The sequence below is a fragment of the Castor canadensis genome, chromosome 11, assembly GCF_047511655.1.
Source record: "Castor canadensis chromosome 11, mCasCan1.hap1v2, whole genome shotgun sequence".
Taxonomy (NCBI): Eukaryota; Metazoa; Chordata; class Mammalia; order Rodentia; family Castoridae; genus Castor; species Castor canadensis.
The window spans coordinates 128,120,926-128,143,314 of NC_133396.1; the positions used below are offsets into that span (position 1 = coordinate 128,120,926).

At 50.4% G+C, this 22,389-nt stretch overlaps 2 protein-coding genes across 14 annotated transcripts in view; both read left to right on the plus strand.

Annotated features, from left to right (window-relative positions):
* The window catches only part of Plekha6 (pleckstrin homology domain containing A6), a 133,124-nt gene extending 129,256 nt beyond the window's left edge, over positions 1-3,868 (plus strand). For all 12 annotated transcript variants that reach the window (XM_074048561.1, XM_074048563.1, XM_074048570.1 and 9 more), the window contains one exon: positions 146-3,868. The gene's annotated coding sequence lies outside the window, so the exon portion shown is untranslated. The remainder of the gene's footprint in view (positions 1-145) is intronic.
* A 3,805-nt stretch (positions 3,869-7,673) lies between these two features.
* On the plus strand, positions 7,674-19,641 carry Golt1a (golgi transport 1A). 2 transcript variants are annotated; one of them, XM_020152919.2, is made up of 5 exons: positions 7,674-7,798; positions 16,645-16,736; positions 17,714-17,892; positions 18,598-18,661; positions 19,306-19,641. In XM_020152919.2, the coding sequence occupies exons 1-5, from the start codon at positions 7,774-7,776 to the stop codon at positions 19,342-19,344; spliced, it is 399 nt and encodes a 132-aa protein (XP_020008508.1). In that variant the 5' UTR covers positions 7,674-7,773; the 3' UTR covers positions 19,345-19,641. The 2 variants fall into 2 exon arrangements, with proteins under 2 accessions (XP_020008508.1, XP_073904675.1); XM_074048574.1 differs by having other exon boundaries at positions 17,780-17,892.
* The last annotated feature ends 2,748 nt before the right edge of the window (positions 19,642-22,389 follow it).

Sequence of the window (22,389 nt, forward strand, 5' to 3'; positions counted from 1 at the left end):
ATCATATCAGGAAGTGGGAAAGGACACTGACTTCTGACCCTTCATTCCCCCTCTCAGGGTTGAGGGAGCAGGGTGGGCTTCTTTCTCCCTGATGGGAGCCATTGCCTTTCTGCCTTTCTCCTCTCACCCTGTTCTCTCTCTCCAGTGCAAGCCCTGGCCGAGGCCAATGCTGTGAAGTTCCACAGAGCCACGTTCTGACGCATCCTCTGCCCACCTGAGGTCCTGGCTCCCCACCCTGGCCCCCTGCCCCTGCTGTTATCCATGGCGATGCTGCAGGGAGCCAGGCTGGAGGCCAGAGCTGCTGCCACGGGACATGTGGATGCCTTGGTATCCACACCCACCATCCTCATCCTGAAGCCCTCGTTACCATGCTGTGATCCTAAGCAGGGGGCTGGGATGATAGGGCTGGGGCTGCCATCCTCACTGACGCCCTAGTCACAGGGAGCTGGAGTCTGGCTCTGGCTGGCTTTGTGGTGGCCCACCTGGAACGTCATCCAGTGGAGAGCACGTCCTGGTGGGGAGCACACCCTCGGCTAGCTTAGGGGAGGACTAGAAGTGAAGAAGAGACTGACGCTCTGCCTCCTGGAGCCTCACTCAACACTGAGGACACCTGCCATCACCTCCCTCCCCATCAGTCCCAGCTGCCCAGCTATGCCCAAGGCTTTGGCACACTCTGCTGGTGGGGCTTTCTGGGGTTTGGTGGAGACCAGCCACCATACCTGCACAAAAGAGAAAATGAGAGACAGAGGCTCCTGGGATCCCAGAGGGGATGGTACTGATTGTGGAGAGAGAACAGCAGGTCTGAGCAGCGTCTGAGAGCAGGTTGGGAAGGGGTAGCAGAGGAAAAGGGAGAGATCCCCAGAGAGCAGGGGACAGGGAAGTGAGGGATACTTTCACAAGTAATGAGGATGGAAGGAAGTGGGAAGGGAGGATAGAACTGGTTTCCCCATAGTGAAGCCTTAGTTTAATGCCAGGTGCAGGGCCAGATGGTCACCTCTGCACCTCCACCTCATCCCCAGAAGCAGCAGGGCCCAGGAGAAGCCACCAGCAGAACACACTGTGGCCTCAGCTGAGGTCAGTATGAGGACCAAGTTGTAGGGTGAAGGGGAGTCAGGAGTGACAGCCTGGGAGGTGGCTCTTTCTGGGTCAGGGCCTGGTATCTGCCTCTCCCTCTTGGTGTCAGGGGCAGAGAGAAGACCCTTTCTTATCTAGGGTTGGTCAGCCTTGGGTCTTATGTAGCTAGCTTCTTGCCCCATTTCCCCTGGGAAGTTCTATGGCCCTGGGGAGAGGGAATGAGACCTTAACTTGGGAAACCAGGTTCCAGGTTCCTTCCCTTCATCCAAAGCGGGACCAGCAGAGGCTGTGCTCTTACAATCCAAATACCCAGGGAGGCTGGTGGGAAGAGACAGGAGCAAAGTGCGTTCTTCTTCTGCTTCACCCACCTTGAGTGAATGTAGCCAGTGAGGAGAGAGAGAGGGGAAGCTGAAGGCCTGTGGCCCCCAGGCCTTCCCTGCCAGACTTGCTGCCTGGAGATTCAGCCTAACCTGCAGTATCCCCAAGAATACCTACTTCATCCCTCACCAATTCCTCTCCACTCTCCTTCATGGCTGGACCAGTTACTGGTTCAAATGCAAGAAAGATGGCAATTCATTCAACAACTACCAAGCCCCTTTTATGTACCAGGCACTGTTGTAGGTGCTTAGGATATTCTCGTGCTTCTGAGGGACTACGGACTGGGAAGACTTCACCTATCTGCACTTCTAACAGGCTTCTGGAACATGACCCTTGGCTACATGTCCCATCTTCACAGCTCAAGCACCCCAAACCTGTCCTTTCTCCCCTACAGATTGGTAGGTGGAACTAGCTCCCAGGTCACCCCACTCCCCACAACCCTTTTCTTCCATAAGAAGCATTTTTCAGGGCCTTCCCATTTGTTTGCCTAACTCTTTTTTTTTAAGTGGTATTTTTAGAAATACATATAAAATACCAAGAAATAACGTCTGTGCCTCTTCCACCTCTCTCATCCCTTATTTCATAAAGCTGGCTCTTTATGTTGCTTTTCATGCCTTAATCTGTGTTTTACGGGGATGACACCTGTTACAGAGACGTATGGAATATAAGTGTTTGTCTGGATGTCGATTCTTTCCTCAGCTCTAGCCTAGGCCCATTTTCTCTCCACCCATTCCTAGCATGTCAAGGCCACACCCCTTGCCTTTTTGATCCAAAGAAGGAGAGAGGAAAGACTTATTTTAAGGCAGATCTATTTTATGCTTTTGTTTACAAAGCAAATCTATTTTCAAAATGTGCAATGTCTGAATGGGATTGGTCAGTGGTGTGAGGAGACTGGGGTGGCTACCCCCCCAGGTCCCAGTCCGGTGCCCTTCCCTCTTCTCGGATGACTTCCTTCCTTCCCCACTCACCAGTTGGCAAAGGGCTAGTCCCCAGAGCCCACCCAGAGAGCATCATTGCCAGGGCAGGGCACTCCCTTGGAGGTCCTGGTCTAAGGATTGATTTCACTGTCAGCTCCAGATGACACCTGAAGGATGTCGTGTGTGAGTGCTCTGGACGGAAATGTTTACAGTTGTATACACAAGAGGACACCCATGTGGGCGCACACACTCCTCAGATGGGCTCCTGGACTGTGTCCCCTCATCCTGGAAAGGGAAAGCAGCTTAGTGGCAGCCTGTGCTAATCAGCTTGAAGGATGTCGGTCTGCTCCTGGGCGGACCCATGGTATGGAGCAGAGCCCCCGGGAAGTGGCTTGGGGTCCTCTGTGCTATCCCAGATAGCACAGGGATAGCTCACACTTCCTCTTGATCCCTCTCTGTCTCCCCCTGGGACCTTCTCTCTGGGGGCTATTCTGAAGGTGGTGGTACCTCGGTCTGGTATCCAGACCTGAAGCTGCTACCTTGGCTGGGGAGGGTTCCACAGACAACGTAACGTATCAGCCTTGTCCAAGAAGAGATCCTGAGAGCTTTGGCAGGCTGCTGCTGGGGCACCAAACTGTGCCAGCTCAGCCTTCCAAACTGCTTACTGACTGTCAAAGTGATCAAGGAGAGAGCCCTCTTGCAAGGAACTGGCCAGGACGGAAGCCTTGGTCCATACTGAGATCAAGGCTTTTGGAATTTTGCACAGTGCTCCTGGCCAGCTTTTGAAGTCTGACCTCCACCTTTGGCATTTGCGCCCCACCCACCCCACGGTTCCCAGCCTAAAGTACCCTGCTATGAATGAACAGGCCCCAAATGGAGGCCCAGGGCTAAGCAACCCTCCTAGGGAAAGCCCTGGTGATCACCCAGGGTCTTCCCAATTAGCACATTACCTCCCTGATCAATAAACCGAGAGGCTGCAATCAAAAACTGCTACTGTCACTTTAAAGTTTTTCTGAGGTTGCAAGCTTTGCAAGCTGCAGTGTGCTCTCCTGCCTTTGCAAGAGGCATGTTCATGGGCCACGGCTGACTCCTGCAAGATGGAAACCCTTCCTTCCCCTGTGTAGGCACCCTCCACCTGGCAGCTCTTAAAACTAAGGGAAAATATTATATATATATATACATATCTATTTATGCACATATTGGGGTCAATTTGGTTTTGCTAGTAATAGACAATAAACCATAAAAGGACATTTATGATCTCAGTGTCTTTCTTTGGTATAAAAGTGACCTTAGACAAAGTTAAGGTTAGATATGCAGAGGACCAAATAGCTGTAGCATCCCCACGGGGGCACCCTGGCTGAATAGGTGAACATTTGCATCCTTTCAGCAGCATTCTTATTAGATTTAGGTACTGAAGAACCCCAATGAGTTCTGCATTTGTATATTTCAAGTTTGTATAAACCCAATACAGGAAATAAAACAAATGGTTTGTACCTACAGTGTGTGTCTCCCAGTCTACGTCCGTGTCAGCCTCTGGCTGTCCTCTGGGCTCGTGCAGCTTAGGGGCTTGGTAGGAAAGGGGAGCAGGTCTGAGGGGCTTGGATGGACCCCAAGCCTATGTACCCCTTCTCCCCTATCCTCAGCCTTACTTCTTAGCCTCCCTCCCAGGCAGAAATCCCACAGTTCACAGAAAAGTGCTGCCTGCCCTTGAGCTGGTGCATAATGCATGCTACCAACACCAGACTCATTGCTTCAGTCCAGGTGACCCCACATTGGGGCTTGTCCCAAGGTCCTATATAATGGGATATCAGATGCCTTGGGCCCTGGCACCTTCCTTGGTTTGCCTCTGAGATGGACGATAGGGCCGACCATATGAGAAGGTATATGGTTTGGTGTGCAGGGGGTACCAGAAAGATCATTCCAGTTTTTATCCAGCCTCGGTCCCTCTGGTTTATTTCTCCTGACAGTTGCTTAGTGGCTATCAGTTATTGAACCTGAGTATAAAGAACTAGAGCTTCTCAATTTAAGATCTCACTCTGAGAAGTAATTCAACAAGGCCAGGAAATCTGGGCATGGTGGTGCAAATCTGTATTCCCAGCAAGTCTGGAATTTGAGGCTAGACTGGGCTACACAGTGAGGCCATGTCTGACCAAATGGAACCCGTAAATTCTATGAGGTGGATAGTGAGGATAAAATGTGAGCCCAGGATAGTAGCACACCTCAGGGAGCTTCTGTAGAATGTCTGAGGGAGAGATGGTTCAAGAAAAAAAAAAAAGTGAGGAGAGATGGGACGGCAACCTTCTAATTCCTGGTTTTGTGTTGTTTTGACTTTCATGCTAAATTCTGGACACCTGTTCTCATTTGTCCCTACAGAGCTGGTGGAGTGGGTGTTCTTTTTTAATATGGACTTGGTAACATCCCCAGGAGAGTTGTAAAGTCTGGTTTCTTTGGGAATCAGGGAGAAGAGAAAGAAAGTTACCTTCTACCAGCTGTATGGCACAGTCCTGTAATCTGAGCACTTGGGAAAATGAGGCAGGACTGCGAGTGAGAGGCCAGCCTGGGTTACATGGTGAGACCCTGTCTCCAAACAAAAAAGACACATTTCAGGCTGGGGAAGGTGCAAGGAGAGTTTGTCCCTTTTTGTTGTCCCCAGCCTCCATCTGCAGTTCCCTTCAGGCCAGAGCAGTGGCAGGGGCTTGCAGAGGAGGTGGACTGTGAGATTGCAGAGCACCACCTGGTGTCACTGTCTCCTCTCACAGAATGATGACGCAAGCTTTGCTCCACCTCCATGCCCAGATCAACCCTCTGACCGTTCTGGGCTGAGTCTGTAAGAGGTAATCCTGAAGGCGGTGGGGAGCAAGGCGTCTGCTCCCCTCTGAGGAGCCATGCTTGGGAACTGTTTGACCACTTATCTTTGGAGGGGAGGGGAGTGATGAGGTCAGGCAGGCAGCCAGGCCTCCTGGGCCACACCACACATCCTTGTGTCCCCTTTGCAGCCTCTGGTGTAGAGCTGGGCACTAGTGCTGAGGTAATTGTGGGAACGCCGTGTGCCACACCCAGCTCCTATGGCTGCATGAAGATCTGGACCAGTCGTTCAGATTCTTCAGTCTCACGTTCCTCGTCCGTAAAACGAAGATATTAAGCACCCTTAAGGAGCTCTCAAGAAAGTCAAGTTGGGTACTGGTGGCTCATGCTGCCATGGTTGCCAGCCTGGGCAAATAGTTCCTAAGACCCTATCTCAAAAATACACAGTACAAAAAGGGCTGGTGGAGTGGCTCAAGTGGTAGAGTGCCTGCCTAGCAAGCACGAGGCCCTGAGTTCAAGCCCCTAGTAAAGTCAAATGAGAAATGGCCAAAAAAACACATTGAACATTCGGTTGTGGTGGTGGTGCTGACATTATGAGGCCCCTGGGCCAGCTGCAGGGCCTAAGGAGGAGGGGTTTTCCAAGATCTCTCCTTCACTAGTCCCATGGTTTCGCTGGGAGACGTCATCAGGTCTGGGGGTTGGCACCAGTGTGTGGGGGGGGACATAAGGGTGGAAGAAGGCAAATATGGTGGAAATACTACGTGCTCTTTTATGAAAATGGAACAGAGAGACCTCTTGGAACTACTGTAAGAAGGGGGAAAGGAGGATAAAGCAGAATGATAGAGGAGGTTGAGATACACTGTAGGCAGTTCTATAAATGTCACAATGTGCCCCCGTACAACAATAACATGCTTTAAAAAAAAAAAAAGCCAACACGGGGAGCAGCCATTGAGCCCTCTGAAGTATTCTTCTCCTGCCCAGTCTTATGCCTGCAGCCCCAGGGAGCTGGTCATGGGCTGAGACCAACTCCAGCCTTCCAGGGCTACATAATCCTTCCTGGAGTCATTCCTGCGAAAGACCCTCTCCAGCAGGGTGGGCTGCGGACAGGCCCCTCTGCTCAGCTCTCGTGCTCAGCCGATCAGGTTGGGAGGGCTGACTCAGGTTGTCTAGCTCTCCCAAGCTCACAGGTGGGTTCCGAGGGTGGGAGTGAGGGTGGGAGCGTCTGGCTGATGCTTTATACACCTGGGGGAGCAGTTTAGAACACAATTTGTGCTGTGAGCAGAAGTGTTTCATGTTACGTATTAATTGAATACTGTTAATGTTACAAGCATTCATAATTAATAACTACACTCTAACAGTGGCTCGTTAAGTACTGACCTTGTGCCAGGTGTCCTGTGCACCGCTCATGTAGCTGCCCAAATGCTCATGGCGTGACCATGTAGGTACTATTGTTAGCCAAGAAACTGAGACACAAAAGGGTCTCACCCCCCAGCTAAGTGACAGCCCAAGTTCCCAACCTACCAACGGTTTTCCTATGGGGCATACCGCCCCCTAGAGGGCAATTTGGCAATTTGCAAGAGAGCCTTGGGCTTGTCTCAAGGAGAAGGAAGGCCACAAAACTCTTGGTGGCATTGAGTGACTGCAATGCACAGGACAGATTTCCAAAACGAAGAAGTGACTTTTGGTTTTGCATAGCATAGCTCTAGACTTTGGTTTCCTTTGACTTTAAGCTTGTTTATTATACGTGTGTGCAAGCAGTCTGCCCATTTCAAGCCTGTCTCCTTAGCAGAGTTAGCTTGATTCGAGTTTTAACATATGTTAGGAGATGTCGTAGCATCTGTGACTTCATTTCTGGGCAGAGGGCACGTTACGAAGGGGATAATGGCTGTCATGTGTTGAGGACTCTCACTCTACATTGGAACTGTCTGCCCCTTTCTTCAAGCATACAGAGGAGCCAAGGCCGTGCCTTATGGCTACTCAGCTGGTAGGTGGATAGAACCAGGCCTCCTGAACTGGCTACCCCCCGCCACCCAAGCCACCAGTCCAAATGCAGCAAAACCCCACAGTCCAAAGCTGGGAACTGCTGGAGGAAAGGAAGTTGAAGTCCCTCACATCTCCCTCCCCATGCCACATTTGCCCTTGGTTTACCCAAATCTGGCTCTCTTGTGAGGTCTGCAACAGCTTTTACTCAGATGCTTATAGGCCCATAGCATCCAGCATGTGCCCCAGCACAAAACAAAAATGACTTTTAAAATGAATGTAGTATTTTCCAAAGAGACACCTGAGTTCCAACTCTTCCCATACCCTCCATCAAACCAAGAGAGCAACCCCGGGGACACCTGGACTCCATTTCTTCCACGTACAATCCAGGCTCAGGACTGGGGGGGCTGGTGGGCGTTGCTCTGGCAGAACAGGAGAAAGGAGCCTGCGTCTTTAAGCAGCCAGTTGTGTATGGGAAGGGAGGGGGGGAAGTTAATGATTTCCCTGAAGCTCCTTTCACAATTGCCAAGGGTCAGCTTCCCTGTGAGCATGCAAGGCTCAGTCCTCTTGGCGCTCACCACCAGCAGCTGACCCAGAGGACCCCCCCAGGCTCTGCAGCATGATCTCCATCACTGAGTGGCAGAGTGAGTGCAGAGTCAGTGAAGGGAGCTGGGCTGGAGTGGGAGGGCCAGGCTGGGACGGGTGGGGAAGTAACCCCCAGCCTGGTCCTCTCCTGGGGACCTACAAATGTGACCTCTGGAGCCAGCGGCTGGCTCGGAGCTGCTGTGTTGGCAGGGCCAGGGCGGGTGTGGCCCCTGCCTTGCTGGGGGTGGGGGCTGCTCAGGGACCCATGCAACCAGACACCAGGGCCTAGGGAAACTGACCATTCACCCACCAGGCAGGCTGACCCCTTCCCATCCAGAGTTCTGAGAACTGGGATGTCACCAAAGCAGACCCAGGAGGCCTTTGCCCATTCAGAGCTCTTTCCCCCACAAATCCTGAAGGTCCCCTGTGGCTCTGGGTCTCTTCTTATCAGAAACTAAACTCCACTTCCCTACCCACAGCACCATAGCCTCCCAGCTAAACATCCCTCCCTGTCCTTAGGGGCGATGGTAGGGAGGTGGTTCACAGTGGGGACAGGGGAGGCCACAGGGAAGGGAGACTTCACCGGGGTGAGTCATTTAAAGCCTCTGAGCCCCATTTCCTTATCCACAAAGGAATAATCATGTTTGGTCTCTGCTGGGTACCAAGCACCATGTCAGGCATAGGACAACTGAGAACAAGATAGAATATTCCCTGCTTACCTTCTAGAGAAGGAAGACAGATCATCAACTGAGGAAGAAGAGACAAGGTAGCATGTCAGGTGGCCATCAGTCCTCTAGACCAAAGCAAAACAGAGTAAGGGGGCCGGAGAGTTTGAAGCAAGAAAAGCTGCTGCTTTATATGGAGAAGTCAGGGAAGGCTTTTATACAGAGACCTATAGGGGTGAGAAAGCAGGGCTATATGGAGGGGAAATGTTCCAGGAACATGAAACAGTCAGTGCAAAGGCCCTGAGGTAGCATACTTGGTGTGTTTAAAGACCAAGAAGGAGGTTGGTGTGGCTGGAGCAGCATGAGTAAAGGGGAGAGCTCAGGTCAGGGAGGTCACTGAGGGGCTGACCTTTGACCATGGTAAGGACCTTGACTTTATTAACGTAAGATGAGAAACCTTTGGAGGGTGTTGAGCAGGGGAGCTCTGGGTGCTAGGAGGGTTATGGCAGCAAAGGAGAGACGGATTTTGTGGTGAGAGAAGGTGGAGTAGACCAGGGTGTTAGCAGAGCGGTGGTGGGACACGGTCCATGCTAGATCTGTTTTGGGGAATTTGCTGATGGACCAGAATGCCTCCCCTAGCTGGGCCAGTGGCTCATGCCTATAATCCTAGCTACTTAGGAGGCGAATAGTTCTTGAGACCACATCTCCAAAATAACTGGAGCGAAATGGACTGAAGGCATGGCTCCAACAGTAGAGCACCTGTTTTGTAAGGGGAAAGTCCTGAATTCAAACCCCAGTCCCACCAAAAAAAAAAAACAAAAAGTCTCTCCAGTTTGTAGCCTGGGCAGTGGGCAGGACTCGGGGGGAGGGGAGCAGGAGTTGGGTTTTGTCACACTGAGCAGGTTTGCGCTCTTAGCCATCCAACTGAGATGTCAGGTAGGGGGCTGGGTGTATGAATCTGGGGCTCAAGAGAGAGACCTGGCTGGAGAGGGAAATGCAGGAGGCCACATTTGGAGGGAGCCTAAAACTGTGAGTGTGTGTGAGATCGTGGGCTCACAGCTTCTCAGTCACCCCGCTGCTGGCATTTTGTTGTGGGGGCTGTGCTGTGCATTGTAGGATTTTAGTAGTATCCCTGGTCTCTACTCACTACATACCAGCAGCAACCACCACCCCCCCATTGCCAGTTTGTGACAGCCAACATGTCTCCAACATTGTCAAATGTCCCCTGGGGATCAAAATTGCCTCCCTCTAACCCAGCTGAGAATCAAAATATAGAGAGAAGAGGCTGTGCCCTGACCCACGAGTATAACAATGTACTCTTACCAAATGTGACAAGTCCTACGAAGAATGTGCTATAAGAAGTCCTACGAGAGGGAGCAATGAGGGAGCAGAGAGGAACTGACATTTGAGTTGAGACCTGAAGGGTGAGGAGGGGTGCTGCAGGGAAGGAAACCTCACATACAAAGGCCCTGAGGCAGGAAGGCTCATTGAGGAAATCATGTGGGGGCTATGGTGGACTGAAAGGAAAGTAGAATGAGATAAAATTGGGGGTCCTGTCATGCCTGGCCAGCAAGCCATGCTGTGAATGAAAGTTCTCTGTTTCATTCTAAGGGACTGGGAAGCCATTCGGGATTCTTTTTGTGTGTGGATTTGAACTCAGGGCTTCATGCTTGCAAAGCAGGTGCTCTACTGCCTGAGCCACACCTCCGGTCCATTTTGCTATACTTATTTTTTGGAGATGGGGGGAGGAGCGGTCTCACCAGCTATTTGCCCAGGCTGGCCTTGAACCTTGATCCTCCTGATATTAGGAGTAGTTAGGATTTATAGGCAAGAGCCACCGGCCAGTATGGGGTTTATGGGGTTGGAACTCAGAGCTACCTGCTTGCTAAGCAGCCACTCTAACACTTGAGCCACACCCTCAGTCCTTTTTGCTTTAGTTATTTTTCAGATAGGGTGACAGGTTTTTTTTGTTTTTTACCTGGCTTGCCTGGACCTCAGTCCTCCTATTTAGGCCTCTCACATAGCTAGAACCACAGGCACATGCCACCCAACTTAGTCTATGAAATGGGGTCTCACTAACTTTTTGCCTGCGCTGATCTCAAACTGCGGTCCTCCTGATCTCTTCCCAAGTAGCTGGGATTACAGGCGTGAGCCACCACACCGGGCCCAGCCATGAGAGATTCTGAGCAGTTCGCTGATATGATGGGATGGTATGCTTTGCAAGGCCCCTTGAGGGCTGTGGGGAGGAGAGCTTCGAGGGTGGCAGGAATGAAGCAGGAGACCAAATGGGAGTGGCTGCAAGAGTTCAGGAAAAAGAAGCTGGCTGGGGGTTAAGTTGCTAAGAGTGAAATGGACAGCTGTCAGGATGCATTTGGAAGCAGCAGCAATGTGACTTAGCTGTGGATTGGATGGAAGAGGGGGGTCTGTGCCTCCAGTGGCTGGATGGGCAGTGGAGACACTTTTGCTCCCTCGACCTGCTTGAGAGAAAACTAAGCCAACAAAACCAAGCAAGCTGTGGATCTGGTGTGTCTCGGAGCTCTGGAGAGGCTTGGGCCTCGACATTGTCAGCACACAAGTGATATTTAAAGACGTGGGGAGAAAAGGCACCGGAGGATGTGTAAAAATAGGATGAGAGAGGGGTTGGGGAGCTGGGTCCAAGCCCTGAGCACGAGGAAGAGAGAAAAATAGGAACTGGTGAGGGAAAGGCTGGTGAAGACAGCAGGAAGAAAACTCAGATTTTTCTACCAGGGAATGGCTGACCTCTCTGTGCACTTGATAACATGGCCATTGCCACATGGACTCAACTGGCTAAAGGCACTTCTCAGAGCCAGACAAGTGAGTTCAAACCCTGGCATTGCCAGCCACTGGCTGTGTATGTAGCCCTACTTTGACTGAGGTTGGCTTAGCCTCTCAATGTTTCAGTTTTGTCTGTGACGCTGGGCTAACAGCAGTCCTTACCTCATAGGTGATTATGAAAACTAAACCAGTTGAGATGCCAGCAGTGCTAAGACTGCCCGTGCAGTGTGCGGACTGACTTACCAACCGCTACTGAGAACTGCGAGAAGGGGATGAAGCCGCCTCCTCTTTCATTTCCTCCTTTGCTTCCAGAATAACCTAGTGTAAAAGCCATTCAGTGAAATACAGCGAGGGGTGCCCAGAGCGTGGTGTCAGAGCCCCAGCTGGTGGACAGAATATTTTATGGGTGCCTGTGCAAGGAGGGTGTCCCTGCAGGGCTGGGGAAGGGGTGGAGAGGTTTGCAGGTGCCACCTGGAGAGTAAAGAGACATCATTGGTACCAGGTCAAGTTGGAAGCATGCATCCACCTGCTAGGATGCAGGGAGGGGAGAGGAGGAGGAAGAGAGAGTGGGAGAGAGAGAGGGAGAGGGAAAGGGGGGGGGGAGAGAAGTGGAGCCAAAGGGATCCATCCACCTGCTCCAGGAGATATTAACCTGGATTCTGCTAACGTGTGCCCTTTTGCAGAGGCTGCAGGTTGTGGGCTCTTCCTGGTAGTGGCTTGCGTGCTTCAGGGCCGGCTGGGGTGGGGAGATGGGGGGGGTTATAAGGCAATAGCGATGCAAGTATTCCTTGACAGCAACCTGAGGCCTGAAGAGGTCTCCACCTTTCACTAGGTGGCGCCCCGGAGGGACAGGCCTGTCCTGCAGTTTACCTTAGCATCCCTGCTGTGTAGCGTGTGATAGCCCCGCCGCCTCCAGCAGGGGGCGCGCTTCCCCCTCTGACCGGATCGGGGGACAGCAGACCACAGTCTGCCACTCTCATGCCATCTATAGGACATGCCCACTCTGTCTTCTCTGCCATGGTTGCTGTCCTCAGAGAAACTTCAGGAGCAACCTGTGGTTTAACGATTTGACTGAAATCGTTAAGCTACTGTAGAAACCAGAGGAAGTTCTAAAGCTTGGGTGTGAAAAATCCACTTTCTGACTCGTTTCTGTAAGGTTTTGTGGCCCACTGAACAACTGGGAGCAATAAACATGATCTATAAACAAGGCTGCCCCAACACAGGAAAGTTCTGGAATTACACCAGCCCTTGAAGAAGAGTGGGGGACAAATTGGAACCGGGATCGTTACACAAGCCAGCAAATCCTGGGCGAGTCAGCAGCCTCTTGTGGATTCTCACATGGTCCATCTTGGATTCTGCTGGGTCTTAGGACCTTCATTCACCACGGGACTTTTTCTCATGGTGATCCTCAGAGTATCACTGGGCTCTGAACTGGTCCTTGCACTTTGAGATTCTCTTCCTGTGCACCTCTGATCAAGTCAGCACACATCTTCACCGGGAGGGTCTGTTGTGGCTGTTTAGGGTCATTCTAAATCGGTGAGTTGTCACTTCTGCTCCCACCTGCATCTTTCCAGTATCTTTAAAAACCATGGCTGCAGCCTGGCTTCCTAACCAACTTGTCTTCTGTGAGACCAAGCAGCAGTGCGCCTGGAGCAGAAGTGGATATACCAGAGATCCGAAACATCTGCCATGTCTTCCTCAAAAAACAGCACCAAATGTGAATTTGAGAAACTTAGGCTGTTTCTACAAAATGAGTAAGGCTGCTCTTAAGTGTGCACAAGATGGACACAAGGATATATATATATTTTTTGGTACTGGGGTTTGAACTCAGGGCCTCATGCTTACTAAGCAGGTGCGCTACCACTTTAGCCACTCTACCAGCCTATAAGGATATTTTAACAAAACAAAATGCAAACCCAATAAAATGTTCATATTGCCTTTCCAAGTGAAAATATCTCCTAAGGGAGGTAGAGGGAAAGGTGCACAGTTAGAACTGGAATCATGATGAATATTTCTATGACAGATGTAAACTGATAGCAAAATCTTTTTTCCAAGATGGTCTCACCATATAGCCCAGGCTGACCTTGAGCTTACCATCCTCCTGCCTCAGTCTTCCAAAAGTGGGATTATACCCTTCACGGAATCGTAGAGGTGCGTAACCATGCCTGGCTGATATATATAGAACAGGCATAAAAACTTGAAGCAAGCTGGTCCTGGCGACCCAGGCCTGTAATCTCAGCTACTAGGGAAACAGAGGCAGGAGGATTGCAAGTTCAAGCCAGCCTGGGCTACAGAACAAGATACTGTCTGAAAAAGAGTGGGGAGGTAGGGTGGTCTAGAGGTGAAGCTCAATGGTAGGGTGTTTGTCTAGCACTCATGAGGCCCTGGGTTCAAGTTCAGTACTGGGGGAAAAAACCTAAAACACTTTTATCATTCAGATGAAGGGAATGTGGCTGTGGTCTTCTTCCACAATGCCCTGGTTTACACAAAGTTGTCAGAACAAGTAGATGTACTTCTGGATCCTAAGTTTATTCTCTCCGCTGCTAGAAGTATCATGCAAAATGGAAAGACAGAACACAACCTCCACAATGCCCCGGGGGGATTGCATTCCATCCAGCTTGGTGTCTTGGTGTCAAGAGATTTAATTCAGGCAGGCATCACCCAGAGGCAGAAGCAGGAAACAAGCCCAAATAGATCGTGAAGGTTTGTCAAAAGCAGGAGGAATCAGCCATCTAAAAACCAGATTCTGGGTGACAGGTGACATGATGAAAGAAATGACGTTGCATAGGGTCTTAACAAAAGCCAGCTTCTGCCATAAGTCAGACCCGATAAAGGTGACATTTTATAGGGCTATGAATTGAGTGGGGTTTCAGCCTCAACTCAATCTCAACTCTACATTTTTTTGTTGTTGTTGCTCTTTTGTTTTGAGATAGGGTCCCACTATCTCAGTGAGAGACTCAGACAAGCCTCAAACATGGTAAGTAGTCCAGGCTGGCCTTGAACTCTCCATCCTCCTTTCTCCACCTCTCAACTGCTCAGTGCCAGGACAACAGGCGTGCTTGCCACCACTCTGCTTCGGCTCTACATTTTGAATGATTCGCTTAAGAATGATTCTTTTAAAGAAGCAGTTTGACTTTATTTCCACAGTAAAATTAATCTTAACCCTTTAAAAATCTGTATGATAACACATTTTCTAGGATTAATGAATTGTGTTGTTTTCTTTCAGTTGTAAATATAATTTAGCCAGTAAGTCTAGTCGTAATAATTTTGGTTTTGTTTTTACGCTTCTGTTTTTACATTCTCCCCCTACTTTTATCAACTACCCGTGAAAACATGGCAATAGTATCAATTTCATAGACATTATGAGGATCATTCTAAAATGTTAGTTAACAAGTCCTGTAATATTTTTCACACGGATGGCAAGACATTCAAGAGACGACAAATGGTGCTGGGAAAAGTGGATATCCACATGTAGGAGAAAGAAGTTTGACCCTTGCCTTACACCATATGCAAAAATTAACTCAAAATGTATCAAACACCTAAACATAAGAGCTAAAAACTATGAAATTCTTAGAAGGAAACACTGGGGAAGCTTCGTGACACTGGAGCTGCCAGTGATTTCACCAAAAGCATGGACTAAGAAAAAAGATCAAACCACCTCGAAATTAAAAACTTCTGCGCATCAAAGGACAAAATGAGCAGAGTGAAAATGAGGGAATGGAAGAAAGTATTTGCAAATCATATCTTTAATGAGGGGCTAATATCCAGAACATACAAAGAACGACTACAAGAGAAAGAACAACCTGATTGTTTTTTAACGGACAAGGGAGTTGAACAGACATTTCTCCTAAGAAGATGTCTCCGAGACATCACTAATCCTCAGGGGGCACAAATCCAAACCACAGTGTGACACATTGCCTGCTCATTAGCATGACTAACAAAAACAAAACAGAAAATCAAAGGTTGGCAAGGAGGTGGAGAAATTGTAACCCTGTGCACTGATGATGGAAATGTGAGATATGAAGCCACTTTGGAAAATGGTATAGCCATTTCCAGATAATTAAAGGTGCAATTACCTTATGATCCAGCAATTCCACTTCGGGGTATCAACCCAGAAGACTTGAAAGCAGATCTTGAGGAGGTAATTTTCCCACTCATATGCATCGCAGCATTGTTCATGATGGCCAAAATGTGGACGCAACCATGCACCTATCGACACATGAGTGGATCCACAGAACGTGTGGTGTCCATACAATGGAGTAGTATTCATCCTTAAAAAAGGAAACAAATCCTGATAACATGCTCCAGTGTGGAGCAGCCTTGAGAATGTTACAAAGTGAAATAAGCCAATCATAAAAGAACAGGTGTTATATGATTCTACTTCTACGAGGTTCCTAGAGTTGTCAAATTCACAGAGACAAAAAAAAAAAAAGTAAAATGCAGGTTGCAGGAGATTGGGGTAAGAAAAATGGAAAGTTAGTAGGTTTTTTTGTGTGTATGGTACTGGGGTTTGAACTCAGGGCCTACACCTTAGCCACTCCACCAGTCCTTTTTTGTGAAGGGTTTTTTTTGGATAGGTTCTCATGAACTATTTGCCCCGCCTGGCTTCGAACCACAAGCCTCCTGATCTCTGCCTCCTGAGTAGCTAGGATTATAGGCATGAGCCACTGGTACCTGGCAAAAGTTAGTAGGTTTAATGGATACAGAGATTCAATTTTTGTGAGATGGAGAGTCCCGGAAATGAATGCTGGTGATGGTGGCATAAGTGTCAGTGCTCTTCATACCATGAAGTGCACATTTTAAAATGTGTTAAGTCTTATCTTATGTGCATTTTCCCATAATTTAGAATTTATATTTTAATTTAACTTGAAAACAAATGGTCGTTTGTTGACTATGACAGTGGTGAAAATGTGTCCAAGTCACAATTCTGAGTGATGGGGAGGACTTGAGACAAACTCGTCCTTTTGTGACTGACTTAACTTCGTATTAGTGAACATGAAGAGTTGCTTAGGAGGGTCAGCTTTCTGAGAAACCCAGTGGGCCAGCCAGGCAGTTTTTGAGCAGCACACCGCTGTGGATGGCTTTGGCAGCTCTCAGTTATACAAGCTCAGTAGGCAGATGGTTATATTCATCCAGCGACCCGGCCTGAAAATGATCTGGGTAAGGCAGCATTTGCACACAAGCGGAAGCTGTCTGTATACAGTGGTGATAAGACACTGGGTCCTCACAGGCTGTTGTGAGGACAGATGCCACAGGGTATAGAAGGGACCCTCACAGTTCCCATGAGCTAAACGTAGTTCATGCCCATCCTCCTCTTGCCTGAGCTGTTGGGTAGAAATGGACCCCCCTCCAGCCACACCAGCACTGTGGTGATGGGGCAAGTTTCAGAGTCTCAACCTACTTCCCACACCCATCCCCGCCCCCAACATCCTTGCCTGTTGCAGAGATTGGTGTGGGCATCACCGGATTTGGTATCTTCTTCATCCTCTTCGGTATTCTCCTGTACTTTGACTCGGTGCTCCTGGCTTTTGGAAATGTGAGTCCTCCCACCCTGTGTGCCTCCCCTGCCCCAACCTTCCTGAAGTCTCTATTACCAGAAAGGTCAACCCCAAGTTCATTCAGACCATACCCAAGCCAAGGGCCAGACATCATCAAGCCTGGGTAGGTGATGTCATGGGGTGGACAGCAGAGCCTGTGGGCACAGAGACTCTGAAGACTTGGATTCTTTTGTCAAACTCTGGGTGAGGCCCTTGGGGTTCCATGATAGATAAGATCCTGTCCCTATCCTCTGAATCCAAGCATCTACAGATAGGGATGTAACATGTACCTACATGGCTGGGGAGGATGGCAGGGGTCACAGTAAAATCAGAGTAAGATAAGCACATTTGGAACAAGGGTTTAGAGGAAAGAGGATAATGAAAAGCTTTCGTAAAGGAAATGGGTGTAGAGGTGGGAGCAGCAAGAGAAAAGACACCGGGAAGGGAGAGAACGCATGGAACATATTGGAAGAAAGCCAGAGAATTAAATTTCCTGTGACCTGGGTCCCCAAAAGGGACTGTTAGAAAGCATGCTGAAGGCAGTGGTAGAAACCACACAGTGGAGAGCCTGGAGTGTGACTCTGTAGAGCCCCTGAAGGTTCCATGTGGCTTTGGGTAAGGCTCCCTAACCTTTGTAAATGGAGAGGATCCCACAACGCATCCCATTTCCCCAGGAGATGTGATGAGGAATGAAGTCTATGTGAGGAGGTGCTTGGAATCCAAGGAAATGTGTGGGAAGCTAAAGACCTTCAAATTTCTCCTTGTCCACTCCTCTTGCCTCTGAGTGGTTCTGCTCCTAACCAGTTGGAGTTACTCCAGGCTCTGGGATTCTGCCACACTGGTAGATCACCCCTCCAATGTGGTCCTGAAGAGTTAGAAGGTCCTGCCCTGCCAGACAGCTCCAGGCCTGAGCCCCTGCCTCCTCAGGAGGAGGGGGTGACTGCCCTCACACTCATCCCTTCTCCCTACTCTGCAGCTGCTGTTCCTGACCGGCCTCTCCCTCATCATTGGCCTGAGGAGGACGTTTTCCTTCTTCTTCCAGCGGCACAAGCTCAAGGGCACCAGCTTCTTCTTGGGGGGCGTGGTCATTGCGCTCCTGCACTGGCCTCTCCTGGGCATGGTCCTGGAAGCCTACGGATTCTTCAGCCTCTTTAAGTAAGTGCAGATCCTCATATCTGTCACACAAACTGAAGCCCAGGGAGAAGTCTCTGCCAGAAGTCAATCTGTAATCTCACCCACCTGGGACACTCAGGGATCCCTTCCCATACCAGCCTTGCTACCTCCTCTCCCTATGAAGGATCACACATACATCCCCAGTCAGGTTTGATAAAGGTGGGATGTCAAGGGCAAAGGTGGCTCATGCAGGGAGATGTTTAGACGTGAGGCACTGCCGATGTGAGCATGGCCTCCAACAACTATCCATGCCCAGGTCCCAGCCAACCTAGAGCCAGTGCTTCACACCCAGGGCAGAAGAAGGCATCAGGCCAGAATAACAATGAGAGTAACTGCCATAAAAATAAATGCCTCCCGAGCATGGCTTTGTATGAGGTCCTATGATGTAGTTACTAACAGTATTAACCATGGTTTATGCTGGAAGCTGAGCTTCAGAGAAGTGAAGGAATTTGCCTGGGTATATAAGTGGAAGGGTCAAGAGCAAGGTGTCTGGCCCCAGGGTTTCACTCTGTTCACACTTCACTCTGTCACCTCTCTAAACAGAGGGTACAGAATCAAGCTTGCCCCCCGTACCCAGGAGTCTTGAGAGCCAGAGTTTAAGCCTTTGAGTGGGTGGACCTCAGCCTTGTCATCCCCCTCCTCTCCTCCAGGGCCATCACTGACCTCTCTCCTTCCCTCTGTTCTTAGGAGCTTTTTCCCTTTGGCTTTTGGTTTCCTGGGCAACGCCTCCAACATCCCCTTCCTGAGTGCAGTAAGTAGATCCTGCGTGGGGCTTGGCCATGGTGAGTGTGGGGTGCAGGGAGCTGGTGAAACTGTTGTCTCAGATGAACAGACCTTCCTCATCTTCCCTCAGACCCCACCCCAAGATCACCAGCCTCCACCCCTCTTCTCTTCCCTGCTCCTTCTTCATTTGACAAGAGAGGAGGAGGTGAGGGCTAGAAGCAGGTGCACCAAAGATATGGATATAGAAGAAGGGAGCTGTCAACAGCAGCCTCTTAGAATCAAAGAAATGGAGGCTCAAAGACTCCAGGTGACCCAGCCAGAAAGTACCTGAGATTTCTGGGGAGCTGGTTAAGTCTGGGTCCCAGGAATGGGGAGGATGTGTGACAGCCAGTACAGCAGGAAAAGCAGGTAGCAGAACCCATCCTGGTCTCCAGCCCCTGCACCCCCACCTCCATCTCTGAAGTACCTGACAGAACATGAGCTCGGTGAGATGCCTAGGGAAGCCCCTGAACCAGCACCTTGCCACGCCTGCCAGCTGGGCACAGCCCCAGAGCCCCTCTCCACAGCTGTTTATGGCATTGCTCCCAGCTCTCAAGGCCAGCTCCTTAATAGCCTGGATATTGAATTTGCTCCCCACTCTTTGTCTGGAGTAATGATTCTTTGCTCCCACAGCTGTTCCGGAGTCTTCAAGGTACCAGCTCAATGGTCTGAATTGCAGAGATGAGCTCCTTGAACTTGAATCTTTGATGGAAGGGGATGGGGCTGGAAAGGAAATGGGGGCCACCTCCACAGACCTCCCCCCAACCCAGCACTGACTCACTTCCAGTCATACTCAGTCCTCACCAAGTCCAAAAGGAAAGATGGAGCTGAGAGACTAACCTCAAACCCCAGAGTCATCTCAAGAGCCTCCTGGGCCTATTGAAGAGAGATCCTGGCCCCGTGGGGCTGGCATGACATCCTTGACCTGGATTTATGAGGGAAAGTGACAATTAAATCCTCAAGCTATGAGTGTGTCTGAGACTCGCAGTCAGCATCTCCAGCCCAGGAAGTCCATCCCCAGCCTCAGAGAAAGCCTGAGGCCCCCACGTCATTCCACATAGCAGAATTACAGCCTCTGCGGGTCAGGCCTACTTTCCTCACTGCTGGTGTTTAATAATTTTGTGAGTGAGAGGGCACGTTTGTAAGGTTGTTGGTAATAAGCATCAGGCACGTGATGGGAACTAAGCCTTCCATAGCATCAGGAAGTGCACCTCAGTCAAGAGGCCATTGTTCTGCACAGCGCCCCCACCAGGTGGAGCTGTGCTCACACACCTTCCTGTCTGACGCAGCCCTGCCTTCAGAGAGCCAGACAAAACAATCCCGGCCCCCAGGAACCCCTTGTCCAAGGGTAAAAAGAGTTCTTACAGGCTCAACATAGAGACTGGTCACTTGCATGTGACTATTTATTAATGGCTTTCTCTGTATGTACGAAGCAAAGGAGTGGGTGCCAAGGCTATGGGGAGGGTAGGCCTGTCCCTGTCCTCAAGGTGCTGTGCCCAAGCCAGCACAAAACAGTGAAATAGAGGGGAGAGAATGGGGGTCCCAGCAGTGGAGCCTCTCTGGATGCACGTCCACCTGGAAGTCACTTGTTTGCCTTCCCTAGTGCTTCCCAGGTCCATCCAGGCTCTGCATTTTATTCTTCATTATCACAACCAGCTGCTTACATAACTGTTGCCTGCCCAATCATGTCATCTATTCATCTCCAAGTCCTGTGCTGAGCAAGTGCTCAGTACTTGAGGTAAGAAAAAGTCAGATCCTCCCCCTACCCCCTCAGTCTCAGGTCACAGCCTTGGAGCTGCCTTCTGCTCGGAGGCCCAGGCTGACCTGGTTTTTTTCTGAGCTGGCATTCTGTGGGCATCAAGGGGCCCCTAGGTCAGACTGTGCCCTTCCCTCTCTTCTCTGGCCCTACATCCTGTTCACTTCAGACAGGGTGTGTCTGGGGCTCTTGATGGAGAGGGAACATATCACACGCACACTCATGAGGTGGCTGTCTCCTCATTGTTTGGGGCAGAATGGGTCTTCAGCTGAGTGGGTCAGGGTGGGAGACGGTGGAGGAGGATGGAAAGAATTAGTGAGAATGAGAGAGCCAGCCTTGGAGGGCTTCTGGAAGGGTGGAGGGGAACAGGCTGGCTCCAGGCACAAGAGCTAGGAGGTGGCACATTCAGGGCGTAGCATGCTCTGAGGGTCTGGCGGGGCAGAGGTGGGCTTTTGCCTAGAGACGTCACCCAGCTTTATAAAAAGGGCTGTGATCAGAGAGCAGAAGAGAGCAAGCCCAGGAGCCAGCGCCCACCCAGGCGTCTCCTCAGATTCCCTGCAGAGCTCCCACGGGGCCAGGCCTGAGCTAAGGTAGGTGTGCTGTGCATCCACAGTTGGGGTGGGGTCTGCCCTTACCCAGAATGCCTCTGGGGGGAAGCAAGGGATTCATCCCAAGACTGACCCATACATCCAGAAAGGCAAAAGTATGTGTAGGGGGAGAAGATTTTCCTAATTGCTGGGTTGGCCAGATTAATCTGAGGTGCCAGATGAGGACACTGGCTTGCATTTTGTTTGTGAAGCCAGGACCCTGCAGCTTCCAAGGGCTCTCTCTTGTTGCAGAAGGAATCAATGCAGCGAAGAGATTCTCTGTGGCTGGAATTTGAGGCCACAGAAGCTTTGGGAGGGAGCCAGGTTTATGGTCTCAACAGGGCTCCTCCAAATAGTTCCCTAACAAACCTAACCACGTACAAACCCTGTCAGCCACTTGCTAAGAACCAGGGCCACCCCAGGAAGGAAGCCACCCCATTTCAAAAGCCTTCTGACCATGCCTGGAATCTCTCTGTTATTCACTAGATATAAAACTGCCTGGGTTTGGGGAGTGGGGCATAACAATTGTGCAGAGTAGGTCAGTCACTCATGGACTCAGAAGCTGATGGGTTTTTCCTGACAATTCAATTCTACCACATGTGTTATGTGCCCTGTGGGCCAGGCAGTGAACCAGAGTTGGGGGAATCTGAGTGTTTATGTGTGTGGTGCAAGTGTGTTTATGGGGGCATGTGGTGTATGTATTGTGTATGGGGATGTGTGATGTGTGTGGTGTGGACGTGGGGTGTGTGGTGTCTGTGTGTGGTGTGGACGTGGGGTGTGTGGTGTCTGTGTGTGGTATGTGTATACATGTATGTGTGTTGCGGGTAGGCGCATACAGTGTGTAGTATTTGAGGGGGTGTTGTATGCGGTGTGGGGAGTGTGTGGGGTGTATATAGAACAGGGCCAGGGAGGTAGGGGGCAGGCAGACTTCTCTCAGGAAGTACTATCCATGATGGAGTGCATGTGCCCAGAGCAGCCAGAATGCTCCACCTGCAGGCAGAGTCTTGCCCCGCCCAGACCCCTCCAGGATGAAAGCCAGCACACTCTTCCTTTCCATAGGAAGCTCTACCCTCTTGTCCTGCAGAAGACCCATGGCTCCTCCACACCCAGCCCTTGTCTGCCTCCGCAGTGCCCTGGCATTACAGCCCAGGCAGTGCCCTTCCTTCTGCAGACTCAGGCACCACCTGCAGCCCAAACCTGCCTGGACCCCTCTTCCCACCCTCGCTGCCCCAGCATGGATTCCCAGCTCCCATCACCTCTGTACTTGCACACATCCAGCCTACTGTTTACAGCTTTATTTTGAAATGATCTGTGTATGAGCCAATTTCTTGTGCTAGACTTGAGTTCTCAGGGGGGGCAGTAGACCTGGGTCAG